This window comes from Falco biarmicus, chromosome Z, assembly GCF_023638135.1.
Source record: "Falco biarmicus isolate bFalBia1 chromosome Z, bFalBia1.pri, whole genome shotgun sequence".
NCBI classification, from domain to species: domain Eukaryota; kingdom Metazoa; phylum Chordata; class Aves; order Falconiformes; family Falconidae; genus Falco; species Falco biarmicus.
Window position 1 is genome coordinate 28,567,226 of NC_079311.1, and position 12,258 is coordinate 28,579,483.

At 38.5% G+C, this 12,258-nt stretch overlaps 1 protein-coding gene across 1 annotated transcript in view; it reads left to right on the forward strand.

Moving 5' to 3' along the window:
* Window positions 1–12,258, forward strand: part of ST8SIA4 (ST8 alpha-N-acetyl-neuraminide alpha-2,8-sialyltransferase 4) — a 55,466-nt gene that overhangs the window by 6,749 nt on the left and 36,459 nt on the right. Inside the window, exon 3 of the mRNA XM_056324470.1 lies at window positions 8,099–8,356. Within this exon, the coding sequence (XP_056180445.1) occupies window positions 8,099–8,356 (258 nt within the window). The remainder of the gene's footprint in view (window positions 1–8,098; window positions 8,357–12,258) is intronic.

Genomic DNA, 12,258 nt, shown 5'->3' on the forward strand with positions numbered 1-12,258 from the left:
CTGACAACTTTTAAGTTGGAGAAGTACTGAATAACTTCAGAAGAGTACTGTTGAAATTTCAAATCATAGCTTATAGTTCTGACAATTAGAGAAAATAGTATGCTGTTCTGCTTGTGAAGTAAACTGTTTTGGAAGCCACTGAGTGACTACAAGTAGAGGCAGGTAACTCTTTTCAGTCATTTTGTTGAAAAACTGTTGTATTTCAGAACCACTTAAATTCAATACACCTTGATGTTCAAGCCAAACAGTAAACAAATACAATTACTAAAATGAGTTTCTGATTAAAACTGAGAGGAAAATAAAGCTTGGGTTATGCTCATCTTTCACCCATTTCAAAAGCAAAATACATCATTCAGACAAAGAGGTAGAAGAGTAGAGGATGCTTTTAGTTTTTATTTTTAAGCCTGTTACTACATGTGTATCATCTCAGTGTACTAAGATAATGAGTTTCAAAATCAGGTTTTTCCTTACTGTTGACTGGGGGGGGAAGTTCTTTCATTTTGTAAATTACTAATGGACACTTAAGAAGCATCATGATATGGTGTTTTAAAAAAAATTGTACAGTGAAGCATTTTTTTTGATCTCACTAGTACAGTGAAGAAAATAATGTACCTTACACACTGGTTTGAGCAGTAAGGGTTCCACTTTATCAGTGTATTTTCTGTACAGTAGAGAGCATGAAGTTGAGGTCATTTAGATGCCCACATTATTAGTCTTGTTTTAAGATAAAATAGCTACTATCATGGACACTAGAGCAGAGAGCAGGTGTTTTCACTAAACTATTGATTTAGATTAATGTGACTGAGGGCTAAAACATGACATAAAGTACATGAAAGGAATCGGCACTACGCCAGTCTTACTCTTTTCAGAAATCCTCTTTGCTAACATACCTTGCATATTCAGTTACGATACTCTGCAGTGAGGGAGGGAGTTCGGCATGCTTTTCCCTGTGTAAGCCACATGCAGCCCCTTGTAATAAGTGTTCCAGTCTGATGCTGATTAAACAATGTGCATTCTTCTTTCATTTTTACAGGCAGTTTGCTATATACACCTTTCTTCCCTGTCACAGCAGTAAGAAGCATCTTAGCCGTAAATATTTTTACATTTACAGACCTATCAGGACTAACTTCAAATATGTCTAGCAATGTCCTAGAATGTTTTCGTGGTTAAACTAACTGCTCAGCTCTCCGAAGTACGTTACATGCACTGTGTAGACCATGAAGATGATTCATACTCTAATTATTGCAACTGTTAACAAGAGCAAGGGGGGGTCTTGCGGTGTGAGGTTGACCATAGCAGGTAATGGTTAGAGGGAAACAAAAAGACAGCTGAATAATGTATAAAAAGTTATCAGTTCTTAGCAGTGGAAAAATAATTTGTGAAACCATTACTGTACAGTATAAAGATGTTTCATAAAACTTAACCACCCATAAATGGCAGCTACTTTTGTGTCTTAACGTTGGCTTGACACCCACGTTAGCAATTTTAAAACACAGAAAATATTTCATAGTCAGTTTTCCTTTGTGTGAGGACTGTTGATCAGTGGTATGCCTGGACCTGTTTGCCTTGCAGCTAGAATATTATGCTTTGCTATGTGCCTTGTTGACCATGGGCATTGTCTCTGGCTGTCTAATTTTTGCTCAGGTTAGTGATCAGTCCATCAGCCTTGAAGGTCCTATGAATTCTCCACAAGGCAAGGCTCAGATAGGAGTCAGTGAGAGAAAAAGCTCCTTTATCATGACCCCATGGGAGGATGAAAAGCTTCCACTGGGTTTGCGGTGTCACAAGATGCTCTGTAGGACTTTGCAGCCAGAAGAGGCAGTCTTGGGAGTGTAGAAGCTCCTTGGTAGGTCAGCAGCCCTTTGGAGATGTTAAGCAGGCATTAGAAGAAAGAGCTAGTTTTTCTGTGACTGAGGTGGAAATGATGGATATTGTTAATTATTTGAGACTGTAGCAAATTTTCTGCCTTGCCAGTCATGACTGGTCTAGTGGAAGAGTGATTTTTTCCTGTCTGATACCACCTTCTGATTGCTGACAACTTTTTTTTAAGGATAATTGGTAATTTCTGTGCCTAAGGGAAGAAGACTGTTTGCTTGGCTCCCTTTCTGTGTGAATTATTTCAGTCATGAAGAGAGAGAATCCACTGTTTGCAAGGTTTTATGTCTTAAGTCCTTTCTACTCTCTGTAGCAATGTGAAGGTTTTCCAGTTGTGAATATTAAGAAATTTCAGTTTTTCATACTTGCAGAAATAAGAGATGTGGCTGAGGTGGCACAAATCTGTCTCAGGAAGCCTTTTGCATAGGACTGGTGCCAGCGCATCTGTGACCTGTGTGAAATGAACTACAGTCTGATGTCTCAGTGTGTGACTTCTTCCACTTATTTTTAATTAAATGTGGAGGTTTACATTGGAAGGAGCAGATGAAGATTTTGTATTGCAAGAAGGCAAAATGGGAAGAAAAAAAAAGGTCTTGAGGATGTATTTATCTGTTTGCAGTGTGACAGAGAACTTGATGAGTGGGAATTTCCTGTCAGAAAAGTATGAGAACTTGTAAGATATTAACAGCCTAATAATGAAAAAAAATTCAACTTCCTTTCTAGAAAGGTTCAGATTGTTATCATTCTTCTGTCTTTCAAGTTAACATGAAATAGCTCCAAGACCATGAAATGCAATCAGTAAATACCAAACTGACAATGTAGCAGTAGAATTGCTCTGAAGCATTTGGAGCAACATTTTGGGGTCAGTTACCTGGTTTCCTTCAGAAGTTATGTGTCTCTAAGACATGCAAACTGCTGCTTTTTAGTCTGGTTTAGTCATAATAAACCTTGAGGGTTTTTGCCTCCTGAGACCCTTGCCTCAACTGAAAAGTCAGCTTCAGTTGGGATGATTAACTTCTTTGACTCCTTTCTTTGGACTCCAACTTGCTTAACTTCGTGAAAGCTGACATCTGGCCAGCCTTCATACTTAAACAGTAGTTGAGTCACAGACTATTTAAAAGGCTTCTTTCCCTTTTGCATCCCCACTGAAGGTTTGTGCCTGATTAGTACTGCTTCACCTACTGATACTGCTCCAGCTGCTGAGGTGACCTTTCTGGTCAAGGGGGAGTGGAGTGAGGAGCACGAGGAGGGGTGGAATGGGGAGAGAGCCAGAGAACAACCTCCATAATGTGGCACTTCTGTTTTTGTGGTCCTCCGTGGGCTGGGGAATGCCAGGAACCTTTCTGTGGTTAGTTGCAGTTAAGTGTGTTTTTAACAAATCTGAGTCAGGGCTGGACTAGATGACCTCTAAAATCCCCTTCCAACCCAGACTGTTCTAAGATTCTAAAAGCTGCTTTCCTTGAAGATTCGTTCTTAAAACTCCCTTTCAGCCAAACCCAGCACAGGTGCAAACACTTGTGGTTCCCCGGGGCAGCCCCAGGCGGCCAGCAGCAGCAGGGGCTGTAGCCCTCCGCAAGGGCAGGCTGTGACCTTGTGTTACCACACTGCTCCTGTTCCGTTTTGCTTTTTAATTGTAGTTTAGCTGGCAAAATGCTTTGCCTGGGTTGTAGCCCTTGGTGATTTCAAAGGCTGAGAGCTGCCTTCTGCCTTCCAGCTGGGCTGTGCGAAGCAGTGCCAGGCCTTGCTAGGGTTGGAAAATCGAGTGGTGTAAAGACCTGTGTGAATAGAGAAGGCCTGCAGGAGAGGAGCGAGAGAGGCCAGAGATCTGCAACACATGACCTGTCCAATTAAAAACCAGAAGTTTATAACAAAGGTGGATGACTTCTTAGCCGCAGGTGAACAAAGGCTGTTGGCAAGACTAAGGAATATTCTGCCTTGTACAGGCAGGGTACAAGGAACAAGAACAGGCTTCACTTGCTGTGGGGAAGATCTGAGCTGGCGTGAGCAATGCTGTGCTGCCGCTGAGGCTAGGGAAGTACCAGTGTGGATGGCGTGGGGTGTTTGCTGAGCCCCCACCAAGGGAGGCTATAAGCAATATATTAGCTAAACGTGGGCTGAAGGTGGTGTAGGTGAAGGCACACCTTCAGTGGGGGCAGACTGTGGATGAGGTAATCGCTTTGTCTCTGTTTCCATAATGTGGTGGCTGGTGAGCTAGCCCAGCTTCCTGGGTACTGAGAATGCCCTTCAAGGACTTCCCCTCGCAGGGGGTCCGGACAAGTCCAGGTGCTCCAGCAGTGAGGATTTCTGCCACTGCCTTGCTCAAAAGGAGTGATTTTCCCAGGTGAAATTGTTGGAGGCCATATTTCAGTGTTCCTGACGATGTCTAAAAATATGTCTACTTGTGTTCTTAAAAGTCAAATGTTCAAGCAATTTATTTCTTCCCTTAATCCACACAGTTTTGAGGCAGATGAAGGAGAGTTTGCCATTAGAGAATAGTTGTGTAGTACAGAGACTATGGTACAAAATAAAACCAGAAAATGTACATATGTAGAAAAATGTCACCGTGTTGCCCCAGAGCAATACATATTTCTGTCACCTGGAAAGCTGTTCAGAAACAGTGATGTCTGTAACATGTACTTATCAGGTAACCAGGAGTTGTAGTTGGTACTTAACCACAACCAGATGTTCATAATATTTATCAAAGAAAAAACCTAGGTCAGCCACAATTTGGACACCATATTTCTGCAAGTCATGTAAACATGTTGCAAGCAGCTGCTTGGCTTCGGATAAGTGAGACACATCTGCCCCACCTGCCCACAAAGGGCTCAGGCCACATCCCGGTTTTATTCATCAAAACAAAACCTGAAGATCCCCTCAAATAAAAGTTTCTTTACACATTTTAGCTTAAGGTTGCAGAACACCTTTGCTTTAAGGTTTACAAAAAATTATTCTGTTTTTTTCCTTTCTCTAACTGACCTTACTTTTGAATTTTATATGTAGCTGAGTGTGGTTTGGCACTTTCTTTAAATTATTTTGTCATGTCTGTTTAATCAGAATAACCTTGTGCTATTTTCAGTGCTCTTTGTGGCACAGAACAGAGGTTTAAACAAGTTCTTATTATTAACCAGCATCAAGACTGAGACACTCATGTATGTTCTTTCAGTTTTTGTCATATCCCCTAATATATTTTTTTTTTCTCTCAGCACTTATGTGAAAGTGGGAAGTACCACTATCCCCATGGTACAGATGAGTCAGTAGCACAGAGGAACTTAAAACTGTAGCATGAACTCTGCATTCTTTATCGTATTTCTTTCAGTATTAAAAGATCTCTGGAGAGTCAGATGAATTGATTAAAATACTTTAATGTTAGCATTATTACACGTCTTATACAAGGATTCTTATGTGTACTGTAATACCTGTGCATACATTTAATTGGATATGCTACTGACAACTGCAGATAAGAAAACATTTTTAAATAATGTGAGAAGATACTATGATTCAGTGACTTTTGTCCATCTCAAAATTTTATTGAAAATTAAATTCCTTAGATATTTGGATTTTTCAGCTCTGTTAAATAAGTGGTTGATTATCTGAATCTCATTCAGGTCCACTTAACCCTTTGGAGGACTTCTGTGAGGGTATGTAAGCACATAGTGTGATAAATGAAATTTGACTGTAAGTACCAAATTAATAATGGAAGCCAAGGCACTTATACTTTATTGGCACTGTTTGTATACCTTCACTGTCTTCCTTTTATGTTTTAAAATAATACACAAGATGTTCTATTCACACACAGATACTGCTATTTGCTAACAGAAACAGTATTGGGCCCATTCATTCTAGTTATCAGGGATGGGTACTTTAAACTACTAAAGCGAATCTTCTGGTGATCACATATGACTTTTTAGTCAGAGACCTAGGTTTCTGTATGTTTCACATAATTACTTTTGCTTCTTGAGACGACTTTGTGGTCAATCATTCTCACGTTACAAGCGCATGTGAAATGAGTCTTTAGATAGCTTGTCTGATGCTACTGGTAACTTGATGCATTCATCTTGTCCTTTATAGCCACAGCTCTGGTAGCTCTGTTCTTAGGTAATGAAGAATTTTAGTAATTTTTAATACTCCTTTGGAAAGTCCTCCTTTCTTCCTCTTTCTCCTTTTGTAGTGATTTACTATCTGTTGCAGAGTACCTACAAAAAGAACTTATCAAGCTGATGGAGATTCTATGCCCATTCAGCTTGCAGGCTGAAGCAGAGTCTTCTTTCTTTTACAGAAATACCTTGCCTGGCCTTACCAAAAGCTTTAGACACTCAGGATTTTAACACTTTCTTGCTCTTTTATTCTGAGTCCCTCATATGCCTCAGCACAAGCTCTTTGCTCTGATGCTGCTCCATTCACACGTGACAGCTGTAACAGTCCAAAACATACTTTCATTTCTTTTTTTTTTGTTTATCCTAGTTTAAGAAATGACAGGAAACACTTGAATATTTCTATCATTTTTCACTTCCCCTATGGCTTTTAAGGTCAGTTCCAGGCTATTTTGTGTCACTGGTTGCAAGGTTTGGACATACTCTTCCCTGCTGAGGCAGTGACACAAGAGCTGGGTGGTGAGCATGGTTTTCCTGTAGTTCATCCCTTCTCACTTAGGAGCGATTATTTCCCCTTTATGTCTCTGAGTGCATGTTACAGCTGCTTGAGTGGCATCTCTAGTTACCTTTTCCTGTTTTGATCTACTCTAAGGAAGTTCTGCTCTAGAAACTTATTATGTAAAAATAGCATTCTCTTACTCAATGAAATGTCTGTTCTGTTTTAAATTCCACCTTACCTGCTGACAGCAGTGGAAAGTATTAAGTTACTGTTTTTCTTCTTGTCTTGCTAGAGTTGCAGAGGCAAAAGTTTGTATTCAAATTATAATGTAGTGAACACCCTGCCCCAGCTCGGCACTTGCCATCTGTTCCGTAAGTGTATTGTACTTAAGTATAGGCTTAGGTTCAGAGGTGATATTTATGCCTTTTCATGAAGGTATGTGCTTTGCAGAGTAGGGATGGACACAAGCTGGTAAGGCTTTGCTCAGCTGCAGTCCTGAGCTACTAGTGGTTCCTGCAGCTCTGGCCTGGAGTCCTTTCCAGCTTTTTATGCCAAGGATGAGTGTGTACAGAAAACTGCTCAGCACTGCCCAGTGCAGGTATTGGGCATTACATAGTGGCAGTCATTAGAAGCATTTTTTTTGAACTTATGTGCTGAAAGTGTCAGTTTTTAGATGCATGCCCCCACCCCTCTAAGGAGGTTCAATTACCATGACTTAATGTCTTCAGCTGACGTTTAAACAGTCATTCTTCACCTGTTACTTGCTGTGCACTGAGAGTACACAACTGTTTAATTACCATAGTTCACTTGACCTGTGGTAGCTTGTTAAACCCTCATATCTTAGTCGTATGTGTCTGAACCTGGGTAATAGTTTAAACAATTAATTGCAAAGAAGCAAGATCGAATATTGCACTAACGTGATTTAAAGCAACGATGGAGTTCATAAGTGTTTCTATGAATTCAGCTAATAGCTTCATTAGCCCCTCAGCTGCAGTAATTTAATTTGCTGTATGTTTTAAAGCTGATTTTATTTAAATTGGTACAAAAGACTGTGTGGGTGTTCTTATTTCAAGTTAATTAGGATAACTTTGGCTGAACTTCAGTCAACTAGGAGCAAGTTAAACTTCTTATGTTATTCTTATGGTGAAATAAGAATCTATAAGAAAACACGCCCTTTCTGAAAAAAGCTGATCTGTGAGAGATGAGATTGTAGTGAAGCATTTATTTCCTAAATCATAAATATCTCATATATTTAACTATGTTTCTATAGAAACAAACTGCTCTGGTCCTTTTTCAAATATGTGTTTACTCCAAAATTTTGTAAAAATACTCAAAATAGGATGCCTTCTGATTTCCAAAGTTATCTTCCCTTGGTCTCTCAGTGCCTTTGTCTATAGGAAGTCATTAAGCTCTATCGCTGTAGTATTTACATATTCTATTGTAACCAAGATTTGAACTCAATCCTAACAGCTTTGCTTTAACTCCATCGTAGAGCATGGGAAACAACCTTAGCCTGTTTAACGCTATCTACCCTCTACTTTATGTCGTACTGTGCTCAGTCTGTGTTACTATTAGATAAACTCCACATGAGCAGTGAGTTGGGTTTTATCTCTGCATTTTTCCGTCAACCCAGAAAGAACATTCTTCGATTCTTGGATGCTGAACGAGATGTCTCAGTGGTCAAAAGCAGCTTCAAGCCAGGAGACGTAATCCATTATGTACTGGACAGACGTCGCACCCTAAACATTTCTCAGGATTTGCACAGCCTTCTCCCTGAAGTTTCCCCGATGAAGAATCGCCGATTTAAAACCTGTGCAGTTGTTGGGAATTCTGGCATCCTTCTGGACAGCGGATGTGGAAGAGAGATTGATAGCCATGACTTTGTTATAAGGTGAGTTTTCATCTGCTGTTGAAGATACAGCCTGCTATGTCTCTTGGAGGAAAGATGGGAGAAATATTTTAATCTGAGATATGTATTTCGGGCATTATCTGAAATTAATCTGAAACGGTATCTTGCATTGTGTGATTCCCCAAATTTAAATACATGCCCTTATTGTTGACATGAAAACTATTTTTACAGTGAAAGTAAAACAAGGGCCAGAGGAGAGAGGTTTGTGCTACTTATTCTTGCTGTTTGTTGTTTTCATGCCAGACAAAATAAATATTCTTATGGAGGCCCTGGTAGAATAAATGCACAATGTTTTCTCTGTCAAAACAATTCTTTCTTGATTCTTGGCCAAGAAATATGGCCTATTGTAAATTACTGCATTCCTTGTAGGGTAAAAATTCAGTGTCATGTGTTGATGTTGAGCCCAGATGGCTGCCATTAAGGTAATTGGAAGTCACACATCTAAATCCCTTCAGATTGCATTGAAAAGTTTTAGGCAAAAATGTTGATATGCTTCACTTTTTATTCAGTCTTCAAACAGGCACAATAGAATATTTTTTGTTCACATATCAATGTGAAATAAAGAGGAATAGCGGGCTTCATTTGACAGCCTGTCATTATATGGGTATAGAGAAGGCTGGGCAAGAGAGAGGTCCTTTTGCTTTTGAAGCAGAAGTTTCAATTGGTTTGGTTTGAGAAGAGTGAAAGGGCAGAAAACAGAAGGGCAGTGAGAGAAAACATTACAGAAATAGTCATAATTATGAGTTACTTGCTTTTTCTTTTCTCACCTTGAAGAAAGATGGTGACAAAAAATATCAAAAGGATATGGAAAAGAACAATTGCAGTTTTTCAGTACGTAAACTGAAACAAGATACAGACATAAAAGTTGTATTTTATTTGGAAGGTATACTAGGAAGTGGTAATGGAAACAATAACACACCACTCTCATTTTCCTTGTACCTCTTGTCTTCCAAATTAGCATCCTTATTGCAGAAAGAACCAAAAAAATCCATTGACATGCTTTTCTTATCTCTCAGAGTTTAAATGTGATTCATTTAACAGTACTACAGAAAAATTTAGAGACTGGATTTTCTGGATGAAAATTTTCTTTCAGAAGGCAAGCTACATACCTTTCTTAAATCATAGGCTGAATTTCTTTGAAGTCATCTTTATGCTCTTCCCTGTTTTTTAACTAGCCATGAAACTAAATGATGGTTTCAGATAGGAGATTTTAACTAATTAAAGTCACATGAAGTAAAGATAATATTATAAGGTTTGTTTATGAATGAAGAATGACGAAGCTTAATAGGAACATCAAGGAATTGATGTCGCTAATCAGTTATTTAGACTGGAGAAACATCTCTCATACCGTGTATGACTAAAGTGATAGTGCAACAACTAGTTAGTCTGACAATATTGTGTATAATAATTTTTATAAGCTTCTGGGAATAGAATACTTGATCCTGCAGCCTATGGAGAGTTTTAATACAGTGAAATTTTTGGATTTAGAAATCAAAGTTAAAACATTTCAAAGTTCACAGATTATCTCATAGGTTAAACTACGGTAATCATTTATTTATATCTGGGTTGGTGCATAGGTACATAACATCTGTTCAAAGGAAATAGCAATGAATTCATTCGTATTTTGAGTTAAAAAGGCAAAGCATTTTTCAATTAGTTTCCTACATTCCTTCTCTTCCTCTTAAAAAAAAAAATTGTATGCAACATGATACGTAATCATGTGATCTAATGGTACCAGCATAGTTGGCAATTGCTCATGTCTATTGCTGTTAGAATTCTTGTGCTAAAATGTACAGTGACACTCTTACTCTCTTTGCCTTCAGCTGATTTCTCTAAAAGTAAAATGCATTCATTCTACTCACCACCGGATCGTGTTCTGAAAAGCAGTTTATGTACTGTGTGCAGCTAGGTGTATAAGCTGATGAACATCTTTGTAGAATCTCCTGATGCTGAGTGCGTTATGCCTATGTGCTGTGACAAGTATGTCGTTCTATTTTGGTTGAATATATTATCCAGTTGATTTTGATAGTAGCATATGTTCTTTTTGAGATCTGAAAAGAAAGCGTGTGTTTTCAAGAACTGTGTCTTAGAGCAGCATTTCTAGTGTTATATCTAACACCAACAATACCATTTATTTAATGATAAAACTGATAGTGAAGATCTGTGAAAATGAAGAGGACACAGCAGACATAGAGCAGTATTTGCATTACTATAATATACTCAGTATCCTGAATTTTAGTGCTCCTATAAAGGTGGTATGAAGATGTTAGTAATAACTGATAAAGACACAGAATATATGCTTTAAGGATAAAGAAGAACAGAAATAACTACCAAACTTAAATTATTGAAGTGGTAGTTATCTGTCGTTGTCTTTGAAAGTCGTCCAAAGTTACTAATAACTTTCATCTTCCTTTGAGACATTGCAGCATATTCAGTGCCTTCTGTATAATAATGCCTCTCAAAGAACATTGATCCAACAGAGACACTGGATAATTAGAGTACTTCTATTATGGAAAATGTTTGAAAAAAGGTAGCTAAACTACAGTGAAATAATAAGCACGCCTGCAAGCCAACATACAATTCTGTCAGCAAATTTTACAAGTAAAACAATACAATTCTTCTTTAGGCATCTCTGCAAGTGCATAAATAAGGGTCTTTTTTTACAAACACAGTGATATCTTGTCAGCATAAGCAGATTTACTGTATTTACTGAACATTTTAAAGTGGCTTGGTTTTAATGACTTGATCACATAAGGCCTTACTTTGTTCTCATGGCATCAGAAATCAGGAGTCTAGGGACATACCTTCTTCTAGGGTAAAATGGATTAGTTGCACAAGTTTAGTGAAGTCATGCCTGTTTTGACAGAAAATGTGACCCATCTAGTTGAAACGGGAAGCAAGGAGACTCTTTCCTATTAAAAATAACCCTATGCTGACTATAAACTATTTCCTGTTTCCCATATTCCTTTGCTTTTTAACTCTGATTTTTACACCCTGTTGAGTGACTATTGATCCTTGTACCTTTGCTGTATTTGTAGTGGTGAGCTAAACCATGCTACGTTTTGATACCATACTCAGAAAGGCTCTGAAGCTTTCAAAAATCTGATTCCATAAAATAAATTAGAATGAAAATATGAGATAATCAACCAGACTGCATTTAAAATGTATAAATGGCCAAGTGCTGTTGCAGAAGCTGGGTTTTGCATGGTAGTGATTTCAGCTGTTCCTCTAGTTGTTGGGTCAGATATATGATATTCACTGCCTGTGAAATTTAAATGCAGTAAGTCTTATTCCCCCATTTTCTACACTTTCTCATGCTGAAATTCTCATGCCAGGGCTGTGTTGGCTGTTAACATCTTACAGAACAGATGAACTTCTTGTATTAAGTGCTGCGTTTTAAAATGCATAGTTACATAGGACTTCCTGAAAAATACAACTGCATTTTGGGTGAATGTAAAACAACAAAACTAAACATTCCAAGTAACAACTTTCAGGTTCCTGGAATTACTTCCCGGCAGCCAATAACTACCAAAAAGAATTCAGTTTGGCTTTGGGCTCAGAGTTTGAGCAATGCTAAAGATCAGAAGAAACATTTTCTGGGGTTTTTTTTTTCAAATTAATGGAATTCAGCATTCATGATGGGAGCTATTCAAAAGCAGAGGCCAAGCAGAGTTTTGGAGTTATTTGGTTAAAAAACAACCAGCCAAAAAAACCCCCAAACCAGTAAATAATCTTGTGGGTTTTCTCATGGTGACACTACTCCTGGAAAAGTCCTTTTCGTTTCAGTGGGACCATATGAAGAACAGGCCTGTTCAGTGAAGCTGTTTGACTAGCTTAGGGCTTCCCTGGCAAGGAGCAGCCGTGAGAGGATATTAATTGCTTCT